Source organism: Embiotoca jacksoni, unplaced genomic scaffold (genome assembly GCF_022577435.1).
Source record: "Embiotoca jacksoni isolate LCO1_2020_lvr unplaced genomic scaffold, fEmbJac1.0.p SCAF_4, whole genome shotgun sequence".
NCBI classification, from domain to species: domain Eukaryota; kingdom Metazoa; phylum Chordata; class Actinopteri; family Embiotocidae; genus Embiotoca; species Embiotoca jacksoni.
Genome location: NW_027185392.1, coordinates 11,019,197 through 11,038,972, shown reverse-complemented (window position 1 = coordinate 11,038,972; position 19,776 = coordinate 11,019,197). Strand labels below are relative to the sequence as shown.

Genomic DNA, 19,776 nt, shown 5'->3' with positions numbered 1-19,776 from the left:
CGACATTTTCAAGAATCATCCTGGCAGTATGCGACTGTGGATGAATTCAGTTACACCACTTACTGTCTCGCCACAGGTCGGCAATGAACTTGTCTGTAGACTGGTTGAGCAAAGTGGCCACGCACTCATTCAGAGGATCCATGTTCTTCATCAACCATGCATCGGCCTTGTAGTCCACCTGCAGCAGAGGAGACATTCAAAATGAAAAACTGGAAAGCTGAGGCTGCTACTAAACCACAGATACTTTAAGTTAATGCAGCATCTTATTCTGAAGAACAGTGAAGCGCAGTATTTATGAAGCAGACTCAAGTTGCACATTCAATGTATGAGCCATGTGATTGCTGAAGAAATTTTTCTGAGCCAACTTTTGAACTTAAGCACACATTTCAGCTACTCTACTTGAATATTTTGATTTGAGAGGAAAACAATGTACTTTTATTTCACTACATTTATATAACAAAAAAAAAGAAGAATTAGATAGAGATTTGGACTGCTCAAATAAAAATGTGCTAAAGAAACAACAACTATTCTTTCTAATCAGTCAAACTACCCAACAGTAAATAAAGCTGCAGGAATTAGCTTCACCTGCTACAAAATCACAATACTGCTGCCATGTTAATGAAAACAAGTTCATCTCTATCATTACATATTACTCGCAAAGAGGCATTTCAGCATAACGAGTACTGTAATTTTAGATAATCTAACTAGATTTATATGACAATGCCTCTAACTTGTGTCAAAGTATTTTTTATATCGTCTCATAACTACTTTCACTTCATCAAAAAAACAGTTTGTAGCATTTAAGGGGATCTGATGGCTGAAAAGGAATGTAACATTCATAATTAAGGTATACTCCCCTGAAACCAAGAATTGTTGTTTTTGTCACCTTAGATTGAGCCCTTCATATCTACATAGGAAGCAAGTGCTCTTACATGGAAGCTGCAATGTTGCACCGCCATGTTTCTATGGAGGCCCAGAAGGGACAAACCAAACATGAGCTCTGGGGAGGGATTTTCATGAGTTACAGTGGGGCAAAAAAGTATTTAGTCAGCCACCAATTGTGCAAGTTCTCCCACTTAAAAAGATGAGAGACGCCTGTAATTTTCATCATAGGTACACTTCAACTATGAGAGACAAAATGAGAAAAAAAATTCCTGAAAATCACATTGTCTGATTTTTAAAGAATATATTTGCAAATTATGGTGGACAATAAGTATTTGGTCAATAACAAAAGTTCATCTCAATACTTTGTTATATACCCTTTGTTGGCAATGACAGAGGTCAAACGTTTTCTGTAAGTCTTCACAAGTTTTTCACACACTGTTGCTGGTATTTTGGCCCATTCCTCCATGCAGATCTCCTCTAGAGCAGTGATGTTTTGGGGCTGTCGCTGGGCAACACAGACTTTCAACTCCCTCCACAGATTTTCTATGGGGTTGAGATCTGGAGACTGGCTAGGCCACTCCAGGACCTTGAAATGCTTCTTACGAAGCCACTCCTTCGTTGCCCGGGCGGTGTGTTTGGGATCATTGTCATGCTGAAAGACCCAGCCACGTTTCATCTTCAATGCCCTTGCTGATGGAAGGAGGTTTTCACTCAAAATCTCACGATACATGGCCCCATTCATTCTTTCCTTTACACGGATCAGTCGTCCTGGTCCCCTTGCAGAAAAACAGCCCCAAAGCATGATGTTTCCACCCCCATGCTTCACAGTAGGTATGGTGTTCTTTGGATGCAACTCGGCATTCTTTCTCCTCCAAACACGACGAGTTGAGTTTTTACCAAAAAGTTCTATTTTGGTTTCATCTGACCATATGACATTCTCCCAATCCTCTTCTGGATCATCCAAATGCTCTCTAGCAAACTTCAGGCGGGCCTGGACATGTACTGGCTTAAGCAGGGGGACACGTCTGGCACTGCAGGATTTGAGTCCCTGGCGGCGTAGTGTGTTACTGATGGTAGCCTTTGTTACTTTGGTCCCAGCTCTCTGCAGGTCATTCACGAGGTCCCCCCGTGTGGTTCTGGGATTTTTGTTCACCGTTCTTGTGATCATTTTGGCCCCACGGGGTGAGATCTTGCGTGGAGCCCCAGATCGAGGGAGATTATCAGTGGTCTTGTATGTCTTCCATTTTCTAATAATTGCTCCCACAGTTGATTTCTTCACACCAAGCTGCTTACCTATTGCAGATTCAGTCTTCCCAGCCTGGTGCAGGTCTACAATTTTGTTTCTGGTGTCCTTTGACAGCTCTTTGGTCTTGGCCATAGTGGAGTTTGGAGTGTGACTGTTTGAGGTTGTGGACAGGTGTCTTTTATACTGATAACAAGTTCAAACAGGTGCCATTAATACAGGTAACGAGTGGAGGACAGAGGAGCCTCTTAAAGAAGAAGTTACAGGCCTGTGAGAGCCAGAAATCTTGCTTGTTTGTAGGTGACCAAATACTTATTTTACCGAGGAATTTACCAATTAATTCATTAAAAATCCTACAATGTGATTTCCTGGATTCTTTCCCCCCATTCTGTCTCTCATAGTTGAAGTGTACCTATGATGAAAATTACAGGCGTCTCTCATCTTTTTAAGTGGGAGAACTTGCACAATTGGTGGCTGACTAAATACTTTTTTGCCCCACTGTATGTGGTCACTTTAGATGCTCCTACACACTTGGAAAGGCAGAGTGAGGAGAGGGGTGTTCCATTTTTTTGCAGACTGCAAAGTCACTGCTATATAGCATTAAATCCAACACGCTGCTCTTTTAAACGGATGCGAGTTTTGTTCCATTATTGCAGAAATGATCACTTAATGACTTAAGAGGTTTAACAAATATCTGCAACCTTCTATAAGAATATAGAAACACTACTATTAAAACTTAACAGCCTGCTTCTTTTATATATATAAAAAAAACACTGATGAAGAAAAATAAGAACTTTGCTTGTTTTTTTTCAGTTTTTGGAAATGTTTTCATTGGACAGGCAGGTGTAGTCCAATTGTAAACGTGCATTAGAAATATTGTCTGACCTTTCCAGCATAGTGCATAATGCAGAAATCTGCTTCGTCCTTGAGTCTCTTGGGTTTCTGGAACTTGGGGTGCGTGCCCTGCTCCTGAACCACCTTCTCCACAAAACTCTTGTCTGTGGCCTTGGGGAACAAACACTCTTCATCCAGCAGAGCCAGAATGCCCGGAGGACCTGCCTGTGATCAACAAACAAGAGGACACATGATAGGCTTCAGTTCAGAGCAGTTGTGACTGATGTAACATCTGTGTGCCGTTACAAGCCCCAACTTGTATTACACAACTGTTTGCCACAGAAAATACTGCAGCAAGTTCTGCAGAGGGTTTGTAATCAATAATATGAAGTGTCACTCAAGGTTAAGACAGCTACTGCCAGTGTTACTGTGTGAAAGCAGAGGAGGAACAACAGCGTACAGGTTTTTCAATGAGTTCGATGCAGGGCTGCAGGTCCAGGCCGAAGTCGATGAAGCTCCACTCGATGCCTTCCCTCTGGTACTCCTCCTGCTCCAGGATGAACATGGTGTGGTTGAAGAGCTGCTGCAGCTTCTCATTGGTGTAGTTGATGCACAGCTGCTCAAACGAATTCAGCTGTAGGTGAGAATTAGAGAAACAAATAGTCCATTGATCGATTAGTTAACGGACAGACAATCAAGTAATTGTTTTAACAAAAAAAAGTACTTTTTTCAGCCTCTCAAACTTTCTCAAACATGCATTTCTGAATACCATTTGGACATTCAGACAGATCAAAGAAAGACCCTAATTTTGCAATACCTAATGTAATCACTTTGGCATTAAATTAATCAATAATGAATGACATAATTTGTTGCTTGTAGCCCCTAAATTGAGTGTGCAGTATTACAATTAGGCTTTACCACTTAATATGAAACACGTCTAACCAAAATAAACTCCACAATGTGTGATACACATTAAATACCACAAAAAATTGGATTGATTGTTTCTATATCAATAGCGGAGGAGAGATCGCAGTTTTCTTTCCCCCATAAGTGAATGAGCCCTTTTGGATTTTTGGAAGAAGAAAAAGGTAGTAACAAATATTTTCATTACTTTTATAGACAAAATAAGGATTTAACAAATCTGTATGTGGGTTTTAAATAGTGTTGAAGATGAAGACTGAATTTGTTTTGAGCGCTCTCTCAAATCTTTTGTCTACCATATGACCTGTCCAGGTCGCAGTTTGATGGACGTCTGATGCTGCGCGTATTCTCACTCATGATAAGCATGTTGATATTTTAACAGTCATTATATGAAAACAGTATAGTATGATTGGTAGTGTGTCTGATAGAGTATGTTGTATAGAAGTAAAATATGATATGGATTAAAGTCACACTCCGTAAAACCACACAGTGTTTTTACTTTATCTAACAGGACCTCCTCTTCAGGTTTACGGTGAATTTCTGCGAGGAACACAACAAGACTTTTTCACTTCAGATCTTGAAGTAAACATGCCTCTTTTAATCCAATTAAACTTTGACACTTCCTGATAAGATGCAGCATTAAACAGCGTCCCATTTTGACACATTAAAACAGACAGAGCTCCTGAGCCCCTTCGTCTTTATCTCTGATCATAGAAATAAAGTTACAATTCAAAACAGTGAATTTGTCAAGTCTGAAACCATTTACCTCAAAGATCTCAAATCCAGCAATGTCTAGGATGCCAATGAAGGAGGCTCCCTGCCTCTTGGTCTTGTCCAGGGCTTTATTGATTCTCAGGACCAGCCAGCGGAACAGCCTCTCATAAGAGGCTTTGGCCAAAGCTTCCACAGCGAACTCAGCCTGCTCCTGGGTCTGGGCCTTCTGGACGTAGTCCCTGCCAACCTGGAGAAAAGAAAATGCTTTAATGTCATACCATGATACCACATTCATGATCACATGGAAACTGGCTGGTTGACTAAATCTTGTTCTTTTATATCGAGTGGAAACATTTCTCCCAATTGAGACAAAGATGAGAAACTTGGATCACAAACTATGTACCAAATATTTCAATAACATTGATTGTCAGCGAACTATCATGTATTAGATGCCAAGCAGACCTTGATTCTGGGAGACAGGATGGCTCGTGTGAAGTCGGTCACATTGATGCCCAGCAGGTGACACACTTTCTGGGCAGCTGGAGGTGAAACATGGGGATCATGTTGGAAGATAGAGAGGATGATGATGGTGTGAGACAGACAGCTTGCACAGAGGAGAGGATGATGATGATGATGATGGTGGTGTAATGTCTGTGTAAATGTGTGTACCGGTGTCGTCGGGCATAGAGGCCTGGTCAGAGTGACGCTCCTTCTTAAAGGTCATGTTCCCCAACTGCAGCACGGCCGACACCGCCTTCAACAGACCTGAACGAGAAACGGAAAAGGTCAGTGTCTGCTGCAGAGGAGAGAACCACAGCACATGATGAATTGCACGCATTACATTTCTGATTCTGACAAGTTAAAGAATAAAATGGTAGATACCGATTCTTTCCTCTTCTGGGATGCTCATGATCTGAAAGGCGTCCATGGTTTCGGTGAACACATCTTTGTCCTGCTGCCCGGCAATCGTTACGTTTCCATTGGACATAAAACGGTACTTGCTGTAATCCTCCAGACACAACTCGGCTGGATAACGAAGAGGAAAGAGAAGGGTTTATTGACAACTGATCATATTTGTTCTCTAAAGCTAAGCAGAACTGGACCTGGCATTCACAGGTGGCTGCTCAGCTGTATGTGGGTCACACCTCAGCAGCAGCACTGTATTTCTGCTGAGGCGAACAGGAGCCTCAATCATATATGCCGAAATCAATTCAAAGATTTCTCTTTAATCTTGCCTGTTGAACTGAAAGTCACATTCAGCTTTTAACCAGTTATGTAAAAACTTTCATCTTTCCGTCATGAAGCCAAGTTTATTGCATTTGCATTGTAATAAAATGTTTCATTGCTCACAGCGTAACTTGTCTCCTGCTCCTGTCAGCATGTAGTAGAAGATGTGGAAGCTCCTCTCCTCTTTAGCTTGTCTGACGGCTCGAGACTTCTCCAAAAGATCTGACAACATCTCCGTTAAGGACAAACGCACACAAAAGCAAGTGAAGCCAACAAGAACTTCTTTAAAATGTAGTACACAAGTAAGGCTGTGTGGCAGCTACTTTTAGGCACCACTGAAACACAATTAAAAGCCTAACGGAGGAGGAGATTGCACTTAAATTTTCCATGAACTTTAGGCTCCGTTTTGTAGAAAAGCTCTGGGTCAAAAAATACTTGTCTAAAATATAATAAAACACTTAATATTTTCATTGGGTTTTATGCTCACATGGTACACTGAACAAAGATCTGGCAGGTAAAATCATCATAAACTAATTGACGCTGGGTGATTACAGCATAATCATCTGCTTCTGTGATTCTGGTGAAAATGGGTTGGAGGGAAAAGTATATGCAGAAGATCATAGGGACCCTTTGTTAATTTTGACTATGGAGTCTTGTAGCAGGCAAAAACATGGACGAACACAGAAAGCAAACAACATATTTTTTAAAAAAGGATGCATGTTTCAATGTTGGCTCCAACGATGTATCCGTTGACGTCAAAGTTGATCCTGATAAATTTTCCCTTGAGGAGAAAACAAATGAAATCATTTGAGTACAGCACTAAAACTTTGAATGTAATATACTGCATAGTATTATGCAACTTGTATGAAGAGTTATTCCACTAATTTCACACATTGATTTCCATTTACTCATCACAGCGTGTAATTCTCATTAACAAACTCTTTAATGTCATGTGGCTCTGCAGGGGCTTTTCTAAGTCAGATGAAATAACCCTGATTGTGTCATCACAGCTAACTAGTCTTAGACTTTGTGACGACAGATTTTTTTTTTTAAAGACAGCTTGCATTACAAAGAGGAGCTTGAAGTCCAAAGTAAGCGGCTGGTAACCAGGCAGGGAGGCCGTAATGGCAGGTGAAGACAATGGGGATTGTATTAAAAAGGTTATTATGAAAAAGTCAGTGTACCTCAGCATCTGCTACTTTGATTGTTGAGATTATTTTTTAATAAATCTTTCTTAAATTGTGAGAGAGACTTTTATGGAAGCACTATAGTAAAAACTGATGAAACAGCCCTTACAAATCTTGAGGAGTTGTCATTCTTGACGGTCTTTGCATTGCCAAAGGCCTCCAGGATGGGGTTTGCTTGCAGCAGCTGCTTCTCCAGTTCCCCCTGGCAGAGAGAAGACAGTATCAGACCAAACTATAGACTCCAATATCAACGTATTAAGACTAAGATAGACGTTCGTCAAGTAAGCACAACTTTAAAATCATGCATTTTCCTCCAGCGCTGTAGTTCTTTCATATGCCAGTATAACCAAACTGTGAAATGATTTATTTAGCTTATTAAAAACCATCCTTGCAGCACAACGTAAAATAATGACTTCAGGGGATGTTATTGTTTCCCAACCAACCACACACAGACAAGCAAAAACTGAATCCTGCACATTCCCACAGCGCAGCAAGCCCACTCACGCTCAAACCCCTATATGGCTGTCTCCGTCCATGCAGGCACCAACAAGAGAGCAGAAGAGGCACACAAGCAGGTTAGCCAAGATCCCCCCAAAGGAAATGCAGGAGGGCACATGGCAAAAAAAAAAAAAAAAAAAAAAAAAATATATATATATATATATATATATATATAAACCCCATATATTCTATATATACCAGAATGAAGTTTAAAAAAAAAAAAAAAAAACAGCTGCTGGGCAGAGTGGGGAACTTTCACCTAATGCAGCTTTAAATGAGGCCAAAACATCAAGGTGGAGTTCAGCCTCAGATTAAGTTACTGCTCTGCTGTGTTGTTGGGCAGTTTACTGTTACAATAAAATAATTATTGAGCCGATCCACCTCTTTATTCCCTGAACCCACACCAAACTATTTGTTAGCGTGTTAGTTTTATAAAACGATAGCGTAAATTTATAAATCAACAACTAAAATGGAAGTTAGGACTTAACCTGAGAATGAAAGTCAAGTCACAAATAATAACAGCAGCTCATTAACTGTGGTTATCTGTGGGACAGCTCACTTATCTGAAGTGAAGCATAATTTGCCATTAGATCCTGACCGATCCTGTCTTTGCATCAGGGATAATTCATGGAGTAATTAATAAAGTTGTTGTGCCAGGTGTGTAGATGTGTGCAACACTGGGTTAGGAGATGGTCATTTAAATCCCGCTGCAGTTTGATTCTGCGGGTACTTAAAAAATTCAGAGTAAAGCTGGCAAGAACAAACAACTTCAACCTGTTACCAAAACCGATCCTGTTAACGTTCTGTCAAAACCCGGATTACATTCATTACTGCCGAGTCTCGTTAATCTGACCCGTCACAGACTGCAGCTTCATTGCAGTAAAGTTGTATATTTATGGACATTTTAGTTTGTAATGGATGTGAAATTGTATAGCAAAGTGAACAAGGCAAAACTCTACATACATGAGGTGTTCACTGATTTAGGAGACGGCTGTCTGCAGCACCTTCAGCAACTAAACGCATGCCAATTGTGCATTTTGAGCATTCTCTGGTTTACAGACAAATGATGAAATGTAGAACATCCAGATTTTCAGACTTTGTCCTTTGTGCAGAAAAAAAAAAATCCTGTTTAACATATTTTCATAAAAGGAGGAGCCTTGAGGCTTCATATTTGGAGGGATATTAGTTTGGGCAGCGTGACAGTTTGAAACGGCACCTGAAAGCAAGTTTAATGCTGGTCAGGCAGTTATCTTACAGCACAGCATAAAGACGGGAAACGGGGAATTGTTAGCCTGGGTTAGCCCAAACAGTAAAAATGACAAGCTCTTGTATTAGAGGGGTTTGTGCCAGCATGCTTTATAAACTTTTTTTTAATTATTTTTTTTTTTACAGATTAAAACAACGATATAATATTTTTATTTATTTATTTATTTATTTTTAAAGCTTCTGGTAGGTGGATTTTGTTACTTTGGACAAAGCCAATCTAGCTGTTGACCCCAGTTTCCAGACTTTATACCAGCAGCTTGATATCTACCATACAGACATAAGAGTGCTATCATTCTTTTCATTTAACTCTCAGCAAGAAGGCACACGAGGGCATTTCCCAAAATGTAAAACTGCTACGTTAAAGCCTGAGGCAACAGTCCTGAATGCATTTCCTTTGATATTTTCTGTTAGTAGAGTAGTACAGACATTTAATGGAGTCAGAGAGATAAACTCACATGTGACAACACAGCATTGCCCTGGAGAAGAGGTAAAAAAAAAAAAGTAAAAAAAAAAGACACATTTCAACACATTTGATACCAACTTCAACACAAAATTATAAAACTGCAGAGGAAACCTGGTGTCGCCTGATGAGTCATGAAGAAATTATTTAAACATTTCATGTCGAGAACTGCAAAAACACACATCTTCGTTCTGCTTCACTTTAAGACACCGCAAAGGTGAGGCAGGCACGTCGAGGCCTGAAACAGGAATGCTCAGTAGTCACGACGCAGCTTGTTCGGGTATACTACAACATTATAAAGATGGACTTGATCAGAGAACATCAGAGGCCAGAAAAATACTGGGGTCTTTCCATCGTGGTGTTTCCAACTGTTTGGACGAAGTAACTGAAAAAAAAAAAAAAAAAGACCAAAACAGCAGCTTTTTACTGACCTGATCTTTCTTGGACTTGAAGGATGAGGCGACATGTGCAAGATACTGAATAACTTTCTTTGTATTTTCAGTTTTTCCTGCTCCGGACTCCCCACTGCAGGAATAGAAAAAAAAATGCAAAAAGAGATGTAGACACATAATACGAAACAATCAGAGGGGTCATTTATATTAAAAACAGGGACAGTACACTGAAAATTCATGATGCAAGTTTTCCGAAGTCAAGCATGAACTCTAAACCTCTTCACCAAACATAGATTAGAGCTGCAAAATTACAGTCATCTACAATTGTGCTTTATCTGCTGATGAAGATCATGTGATATGATCAAAAGCTCCAACAATGCAATTAAATACAGGTCAAAAACTGCAGCAAGATCAGATTTTTTTTGGCCACTTGGGGGCAACAGAAACGAGTTACAAAACTAACATTGACACATCATCACCTTTTAAGCCCAACTTGATAAACAGCTGTTCATTTTTACTGTAAGAGTGCACAGATGCTGCAGCTTTGAGTCAAGCTGCAGACTCAGGTGGTAATTCTCTCTTGGTTCATCACTACGAGTGTCATTTTTGCATAAAGCCTGCAGTGTATTAAGGGGAAAAACTAAATCGAGGCTTGATCGAACAACCAGGAAAATGACAGAATGTGCAGAAGCTGGATGAATGTCAACGAGAAGGACGAATTACTTAAGAAATAACTCCCGTTTAATGAGAAGGTAATAGGAGAAAAGAGAGAGACGTACGTGCAAAGAATGGACTGGTCCTCTCGATCTGTTAGAGGAAGAGAAAGACGAGAATACCGATAAGGAGACAAAGATGACTGAACAGAAAAACACAAGCAGCTGAAGTGACGCTCAGTAACGTGTTGTGTGTTTGTGACAAAGTATGTCTCTATACAATGTAGCACTGAAACGATGAGGTGATTTTAAGGTTTTAGGGAAATTGCAATGGATTTTATTCACTGTTGTATTCTAAATTGTGTATTGAGAGTGTAAATATTTATTGAATAAAGTAAATTAAAAAAAAATTAAGTAAATAGACATTAGCTGTGTGTGTACTTTACCAACAAACATAAAAATGCGACAGTGGTACCCTGCATCATGCTCCTGTAGGCCGTGTCTGTGATGGCGTAGATGTGAGGGGGCATCTCATGTCTCTTCTTGCCCTTGTACATGTTCACTATGTCCTCGCTGTAGATGGGCAGGTACTTGTATGGGTTGACCACCACACAGAAAAGACCAGAGTACGTCTGCGCGAGACAGAATATATGAGACTGTTAAAGAGGAGCTTGATGCTGAATGAGCTGCATGAGTACACATGAAAAATGCCATGAAGAGAAGACCTGGAACATGAAATTATGTTGAAACACACATTTGTGGTGCTGCTAAATAAACACGTGCACACATGTATCCACCCAAACTCACATAGATGAGTCCAGAGTAGTATCTCTCCTTGAGGTTGTGCAGCACAGAGGCCTCATTCAGGCAGGTGAGCTCCGCCATGTCCTCCACCTTGTTGAACTTGGGTGGGTTCATCTTCTGAATGTCATCCTTGTTTACCTTCACCTGAGGTTTACAAAAACAAGGCACCCGTCAGACAGGCTTCCTGAACAAGGTTAACATAGTGGAAACATATCAGTTTGACATTGCACTGTCTAAAGTTTTAGTCATAAAAGCATAAATCAAATGAACATGCAGGTTTGTTGTCAGTTGAGGACGATGTTCACCAGCAACTTATTGTGTATCATTAAATGAAGATATTCAGAGAAGTTATTGACGTTCACCTTCTTGCCAGAGTCGGTCAGCTCCACCACACACTCCTCTCCATGCTCCTCTTTGACCGAGCCGGCCTCGAAGCCCAACTTCTCATTGGGGACCCACACCAGCTTCTTGGTGGCCCAGTCGGCCTGAGCCATAGGGTTATTCGTCGAGCCGCGGTCCCCGTACAGGAACTTGTCTGCGTCGGCCATGGTAGCTTTAAGACGGAGCAAGAGAATGAGTTCAACAAATACAAAGCCAGTTTGGAAAGTCTGACCTTTCGAGGCAAGGTTAAATGGCTTTTACAGATTATTGACATTTTACTGTGACACAAGCTTGACATGCTATATTAGGTCCTGTTCTTTGTCATTTCAATTAGTGAGATTTAAAAGAGAAGCAGCTGCATAGATTACATTACAAATACCTACACTCAGAAGGTTATGTTTTCACTTACTTAGCAGAGCTGTTAATTCTGTTTGGTGGAGGGTCTGGACACAACATTATTGATTTAGTGCAAATTGCTTCATGTGGTTTGATAGGCCATCAGTATTGGCCACACCCAACAAACTTAATTTATCTTTAGGAGACCAATTTGAAGATTCAAAAGGTTGACTTTGTTAATTAATAAAATATACCTGGAAATACCCAACAACAACAACAATTCGAAAAGGGATCAAATCACACCTATAGTAGCTCTTGGTCTCAAATTATGAACTCAAAGTGAAGCTGCAGAGTTTAAAGGAGCGAACGCGACAGGAGGGAAAGAAGCATCACGATCAATTCACACTGGAATCTGAGTCAACTTGACAAGAATCTGGATTTAGGTTTCTTTAAAACCAACCAGCAGCCAGTCAGTATTATTTTCTGTGACCGAGTAGCCGATCAAAATTCAGATTAAACATGTCTACACATGAAGAGGCTTAAAAAGACGCTGACTTCACTTTGGTTTGAATCCAGCAGAGAACGTTTGTTTCCCATCATCTCTTCTGTGTTTTATGTATTACAGTTGTACTGTTTCCTGTTCTCCTCTATGAGACCTCTGTATTGAGACCAATGCTCCATAACGACTGTTCCCTGTTTTAAATTTGAGCAAGTACATTTCAGAGGATCACAGGTCCACGTGAAAGAGGGTTGTGATTTAATGATCCACTACAAAATTTAATGGTTTCTTTCTATGTCCATTCCACATCTTTCCACCAGGTTTCATGAAAATGGGACTGTTAGTCCTGCTGAAAAACAAACAAACAAACAAACCCCTTCGAAAGCATAACCTCCATAATGCAAGTAAAAAATGTTTCTTTCATCCCCAAAATATTCTGATCACTATTATTAAGAGGACTTTGCAGCCTCTGAATGAGGATTAACTTTAACTGTGGTTTAGTTGACAGCTATTGACACTATCAGACTGGTGTTAGTTCAACTCCACAGTTCGCTGCATTATATTGATGAAAAGTGCTACATACTGTAAAGCGGAACAACTGAACCGTTTGTGTCTCTGAGACTCTAGAATCTGTTCCAATCCTCTCGTGTGATGAGGTGTGTGCGCTCACACAAACCTGCTCTCTCAACACATTCAGACACAACAAGTTGTCACTTTTCTCCACAGTATAACTCTCTCCTCTTCTACCTGTCCATCCTTTATTCCCCGTCTGGTCCACATTCCTTCCTCACCGACTCATTACACAGAATTCCACAAATTCCCGACTCCCGCTCCTTATCCACAACCCTCTGTTCAGATCCTCAATTTTCACCCGAGCTAATAAATGTGCAGCTATTACATATCTTTCCGCTGCGTGTATTTAAAGCCGCCTGTTGCTTAAAGTTACTGTATTTAACAGTCCTGATGGTGGTCTGTGGAGGAGGGATGCTTTGCAGGCAGGAAGGAAGGAATGTCTGAGCAAGTCTGGGCAGAGAGAAATGTCATCATTTCCTGACCACACCCTAAAGAAACAGTCAGCGCAGCATCAGAGACATTTGTTTAAAAACGTCCTAAAAAAGGATAAAACCGATCACCTGGATTCTGTTTTATACAACAGCATCTGTGCATCCAGAGTCTGAACAGATTCAGAGTTTACATGATAAACTACTTCAACGACAACCTGGAGAGCTCATTCTTTTGTTTCTGACAAAGGATTGTTAAATTTTTTTCAAAGTCATGAAGGGGAAAAGAAAGAGACATGACAAAGTCAAAATGATCTTGACGTGATTTGATGAATGAAAATCTAAATTTTAAACTGAAAAGGTTATTTCTAATTAAAGTTAGAGAGTTATTACACAAAACAGAGCCTTAAAACAAAAAATATTCCAAATCGGTTTCTGTAAATACGAACATGGTGGTTTCTAAATCTTTTTGCTTTTTAAAAAATTATTTTGTATAACATGTCTCCAGGTTTCACACTTTTAAACTATCAAACGCAAAATAAGCAATTGGCCTCAATGGACTTTTTTCATCTGTACAGCATACACTCATCACAGGCAGAGGATGGAAGCTGACATACAGCAATGTGTGTGCATGTGTGTGCTTGCATACGAGCATATGTGTGTGTGTGTAGAGTGAGGGATAAAGGGATCAGTGCTGAAGGTGTCATCTGTGTCTCTCTTAAGTACATTATGTGCTCAGACTCTTGAAAATCAGTGGGGGGAGGAAGAGACACTGAAGATCTCTTCTGGTTTTATAATGTGCTCTCAGAGTGGCACAGAAAACTAAATGAGTCATCTATTTATAGTGTGACAGGCATCATTATTAAACCACTAAACACGCACACGCACACGCACACACACACACACACAAAGTTGACACAGAAAACTTGTGACAGTCGCATGCATGTTGCTTCGCTGGTTAAGTTATCCATGGGTTAACTTCCTCAGGAAGTTACACAAACTCTTCCTCTGCACATTTTGACACCGTGTGTTTCAAAACGACAAATTGAGCTACTTCAATCTTCACATCCACTCTTCTGTATTAATTCCTGTCACTCAAATCTAAATTTAATATCCGACACAACCTGCCAAACCTCTGCTGAGGTCAGGATGATCCCATGAACCTGGTAAACCTCAACCACCATAAATACATTCCTATTGTCTGGACCTCTGGTCTAAAACTGCATCTCCACTCTCCTCCTCCACCTGCTCTTGGCTGCCAGTCAATCCCTGCTTTATCGAGGCTTCTGTGGCTCACACAGAGAGCTCGAGCCCTGCCATCTGCAGCCTGGCTGCTGGTACGAGGCTGCTGTGGTGAAGAACGGGTAAAAGATCTGCAATGTTGTGGCCCTGACCTCAGGGATTAGTTAGAGTTAATATAGTGAATGAGAGGATGCTGGATTTGTTAAATGTTTAAAGTTTCAGTTGGAGCAGGACGAGCAGTTAAATCTGTATTTGTCAAACAGGCACAATAAAAAAAAATTAAAAAAAAAGAGGGGAAAAGTTTTCAGATGTTTGAATTTCACTTTGTGTGTAACAACAGACTGCACTGCGAATGTTGATAGGGTGTTTCTGCAGCACCTTTGGATGACTGTGACTGCAGTGCTGCGAAATTTCCGGGCTGACCTAAAAGAGGAAGACTCCGTTATGATAAGAAACTATCGTGACTAGTCATGCCTAGAAATATGCCCCAGTTGAGGCAGCCTTTTCAAAATCACGTTGATAATTCATAACAGACAAGAGCTCCAGATCACAGCCCTAAAGCATCCACCATCCAGCCATTCTTTTAACCTGAGGGTCGACTCACAGCAGCTGGGTGTGTCGTTTGTTTTATGGCAAAAATAATACAGTTCATCTCATACAAACCACCAAGTAAGCTCAAGTCTAAAGAGTTGTGCTCATCGGGTAAGCAACTTTTAATTTACACAACAGTTTATAAACCATTGTGATCCTTGTATATTTAGACCCCTCTTTTAAAAGTATGACTGGGAGTTTGCCGGTTAAACTGGTGTGAGTAACATAACGAGACTCTTGACTCAGCAGATGTCCTACGGAAAGGATTTAAATTTATTCTGACACATTGCATCATGATTCAGAGAGAACTAGGTGATGATTGAGCATGCGCAGGTTAAATGGGGTCTTCTCTCTCACCTGATGAGAACACCTGGCCAGGTGCGCGAGCAAACCTGATTAAATGTGAGCTGTATTTGATTAATTTAAGCCCACGATCGTTCCCATCTTCTGGAGACACAGTTAAAACAACGGAGCTGTCTCTTAACTGCGGAGTAAAAACATGAGAACACACCTGGTTTTCAGCTGCAGGCACTGTAGGTGAGCTCTTCCGGTGTCCGTCTTTGCAGCAGCGTAGTTCTGCTCGACGATCCTCTGACCACAAAACAAGAAGCTGCTCCGGGAATAGAGAAAACAAAAACTCCTCTCTGCTGCTTTTTCTCGAGTCTCCAGCCGAGTTTCTGCTCTGTCAGGCGGCCCAGCTGCTCCGGCGTGGCACTGCGAGGATGATGAACAGTTTGCACCTTTGATCCGCCCACTTTTATTTTTCGCAGGTAACATAAAAGCCACGCCCTCTCCCTCCCGCAGCGTGTGCTGCGTTCAGGAGCTCCGCGTAAAAACCTGGAGTTATGAGAAGTCGATACAACTAGTTGTGAAGAAAAAAAAATAAGACCATTAAAAAAAAAAAAACAGATGCCATGCTTTTACAACCTGAAGGTTATTTTAACAAACAAACGGCGGAAAAAGCACATAGAATAATTGATGTGCACGTGTGATCAGTGTTTTGTTGCTGTGCATATTATGTCTTTCTGTGTATACAGGAAGCAAATAGGTTAAGTCATTTACAGGAAGGACCAGAATCTTATACCTTAAGGTGACTCACTGTTTAGGTAGACTATGTGCTGTCTGTGATAAATAAGAAGTATGCCTACAGTATTTTCTAATTGATTAGTCGATTGACAGAAAACTACTCACCAACAATGTTGATATTTGGTTAATCACGTTTGTCATTCATCAGGAAAAAAATAAACAAAATGTTCTCTGCTTTGAGCTTCTGAAATATAAAATTCATAGTGCTTTTACATCATTTTAAATTAAGTACCCTTAGATTTTGGTCGGACAAAACTTGCCTTGAGCTTCTTTACAGTATTTACTGACATTTTTTTTTATATCCATGTTTTCTGATATACAATCCAAAAGTGTATTTTTTTGAGCATGAGTTACCAAGATTTGCACATTGATTATAAAACCCAGGGAAAATAGAAAAACTTTATTCTAAACGAAGTTTGAAATGATCAACTGCTTTACCTGTTGTAAGTTACACACACGAGGAGGATGAGTTGTTCATGGTAGAAAGAGCTGTGATTATTGTTGTGTGATGGGAGTGGTGGGAGTATATTGTGTATTTGCATGTGTGTGTGTGTGGGTGTGTGCGCATGGCACACCCTGGCTTGGCGTTGTTCTGCAGGGTCTGCAGCCTAGTCTTGACCAGATCCAAAGGCTAGGATAAATAAAACTCAGCATCGTGGGTAATCTGGACAATTAAGTACAGGATAAATACTCAACATGCCGTGCAACTGAGCTGCAATACTGCTGGCATGAAGGGAGGAAAAAGCCAAAAAGTTTGACATGTTTTCCCTGGAATATGAGACATAATGTGTGCATGTGTTTGTGTGGGTACGTGTAGAGGAATGCAGGGCCTCGTCTGTACCTGCAACAGGAGCATGGGTGTGGCACTGCTGATGTGTCCGAGGTGGAAATATGATACAAAACCCATAAATGCCTGCAGAGAAGAGTCAAATGTCGGCCAACATGTAAAACTAACACACACAGTGTGTTTATATGTCTCAATGGTTTCAGTGACATCTCGATGGGTCCAGTATCAGTGCAAACATGTAAACCACGGAGGGTCTTTGCAATGTGTTTGCTGGAAAAAACAAAACAAATTACTCTACCTTATATATACACTTGACAATAAAATATTAATGAACCAACAAAAATAAAGACATTGCCTCAGAGATACCACAACACATCTCAAAAAAGGTGAACTGCGCTTTGTCTCCCGTCCACCAATGAGCTTTTGGTTTAATTCCCTACCATATATGGTCAGAGAGAGCAAACGGAGAAAGAAAGAGATTTCCAGAGAGGCTGCAAAGCAGAGAGGTGGAGGTAGGCGGGCCTTATTGTTTAGGATTTTTTTTTTTTCCTGTGGTGTATAGTTTCTTTTCAAACCCGTCATTACCTTGAGCTCTTGTCCTCCTGTTGTTTCACATCTGTCACATCAAAGATGAGCTGATAGTAACATAGGGGCAGCATGTCGCAACATGAACACACACACACAATATCAGGATTGAAGGGTGTGTGCGTACACTGTATGCTGACTGTATTTTACTGTAGGTCATAAAATAAAACAGCAACTTTAGATTGCGGTTAACTTAATCGTTTTAAAGTTGTCTTAGTGAAGGATCAAAACAAACTGGATGGATATACATAAGCCTGAATCGCTCGTTTCAGATACAAAATGATGTGCTGTAACTGATCTCAAGAAAATGGCTCAATATCCCTGACTCACATGTGGTTCAACTACTTCTCAATACACAAAATATACAACATGCAAGAGTAAATCACTCTGAAAAAACACTTTATTTTGGAGTTGCATTGTTTTGAAGTTTTATTCGGTACTTCAGTGACATTTTTTTTAACCTCCTTTGTTTCTTTGTCAATCTTTGCCACATTTAATTCAATGTTTATCTGGTATTTCCTGTGTTTTTGTCTTTATAAAGCATCATGTAACTTGTTTTTTAAAAAGGGCTATGTAAATTAAATGAAAATAGGATTAGACTAGAAGAAGTGTAAATGATAATTAGTGTCTGATGAGGTTTTTGTCTCTCCCCAGCTGACTCTCTCAGTCACAATCCTGTTGGGTGATTTTTGCCGCCACAGGGCAGTCTGTTGTTACACCAACTCACAATTATATAATGCAGCTTCCTGCATCGAAAACAGTCTCAGACACCTCACAATGGTATCAGTGAAAGGTGATCATGCATGTTGTTGTTGTTTTTTTTTAATGGTATACACATCATCTTTGTGCTTAATGTAGAAAGAAAGAGTGTGACTTGCTGTTATGTAAGCTACAGAGATAAAAACAAGAGTCATGTCAAGTCATGTAGGTAAATTTCACTGAAGGGGAAAGTCCAAAGGCGGCAGCAGGAAGAGAACCATAGGACTGTGTCTGCAGACACAGGCCTGATTTTTACCTTCAGTGTCACAGTTAAGAGTTGTTTTAGATGACTGAGATGTGCAGAAGATAATTTACTTATACTCTTTTAAAAAAAAAAAATAAAAAAAAAAAATAAAACCCACTAAGATTAATTTTACAAAACCAATAAAAGTCCTTAGTGACAAAAAAAAAAAAAAAGTTTGAAAACATCAGATTTAAAGTAAGTTGTTATGGAGGGATTTGTCACTTTCTCAAAATGTTCCTGTGAGCCGGGTGACACAGTGACACCCCCCTGAGGTCAAGTCTAAAAAAAAAAAAAAAAAAGATTGAAAAGTACTCCCTGCTGTGGACACAACTGGATATTACAAGATGAACACATTTTTGGCTCCACAGACATTGAAAGCATGTCTGCATTTTTTTGTGTGGATGAAAGTCTGGGAATATGAGTATATGTTTGAAATGACGCGACACCTCCGATTATACACATGAAGCTCAGTTTACTTGTCATGAGGAGTAGTACTGCTACTAATGTCTCATGAACGCCGATGATGTCACCAACACTTCTGTCTGCTCCGTCTTGAGACCGTGTATCAGAAACCTTGAATTATAAACAATTGCAGTGTAATAAAAGAGACTCCACTGTTTCCACGGTTCCTCACACAAAATCCACAGAACTGATCAAAAGTATTTATCTCAGTACTTTTACATTTGTAATGTGCACTCACAGAACTGAAGCTTTATGTGCATCAAAAAAAAAAAAAAAAAAAAAAAAAAAATTCCACCTCTCACATTCAGGCTCTCTGCTAGAACTTTCCACAGGGAACAGAAACCTTCAAGGAACTCGAAGTCTCTGCTCCAAGGGATTGCTCTCTCTGAAAGTTCAAGAACGTTTGAGGTGGGGCTTTACCACTCGGAAAGTCACTGATCGGTCAAGTTGGTCTGTATTTTTTGAGGATCTAATAATCTGAAGTATTCAAAAAAACCTGCAACTGCAAACACATTGTTAGGTTTGTCATTTGTGACAGACCGGATCAGTATGCAGCAACCCAACAGATGATATAGTTCAGGTGTTCTTGGCCATTGGAGTGTGTCCTGATGTTGATGCTTTCACAGACCAATGACAATCTTCCCGGGCTTTTGGCCCTGCTGTGGAAATATTTTCAGCCCCGGAAAGCACAGAAGCTACTTCCTCCCTCTGGGTGGTCG

The 19,776-nt window shown here is 40.3% G+C and overlaps 1 protein-coding gene across 1 annotated transcript in view; it reads right to left on the bottom strand.

Annotated features, from left to right (window-relative positions):
- Positions 1 to 15,858, bottom strand: part of LOC138208791 (myosin-9-like) — a 31,460-nt gene extending 15,602 nt beyond the window's left edge. Inside the window, exons 1-17 of the mRNA XM_069166908.1 lie at positions 15,646 to 15,858; positions 11,447 to 11,637; positions 11,088 to 11,228; positions 10,756 to 10,912; positions 10,407 to 10,434; positions 9,667 to 9,760; positions 9,231 to 9,251; positions 7,121 to 7,213; positions 6,542 to 6,605; positions 5,948 to 6,046; positions 5,480 to 5,623; positions 5,267 to 5,362; positions 5,060 to 5,136; positions 4,650 to 4,844; positions 3,423 to 3,596; positions 3,014 to 3,187; positions 64 to 178 (exon numbers count right to left, since the gene is read on the bottom strand). Coding sequence (XP_069023009.1) covers positions 64 to 178; positions 3,014 to 3,187; positions 3,423 to 3,596; positions 4,650 to 4,844; positions 5,060 to 5,136; positions 5,267 to 5,362; positions 5,480 to 5,623; positions 5,948 to 6,046; positions 6,542 to 6,605; positions 7,121 to 7,213; positions 9,231 to 9,251; positions 9,667 to 9,760; positions 10,407 to 10,434; positions 10,756 to 10,912; positions 11,088 to 11,228; positions 11,447 to 11,632 — 1,858 coding nt within the window. The 5' untranslated portion in view covers positions 11,633 to 11,637; positions 15,646 to 15,858. The remainder of the gene's footprint in view (positions 1 to 63; positions 179 to 3,013; positions 3,188 to 3,422; positions 3,597 to 4,649; positions 4,845 to 5,059; positions 5,137 to 5,266; positions 5,363 to 5,479; positions 5,624 to 5,947; positions 6,047 to 6,541; positions 6,606 to 7,120; positions 7,214 to 9,230; positions 9,252 to 9,666; positions 9,761 to 10,406; positions 10,435 to 10,755; positions 10,913 to 11,087; positions 11,229 to 11,446; positions 11,638 to 15,645) is intronic.
- Positions 15,859 to 19,776: the final 3,918 nt, after the last annotated feature.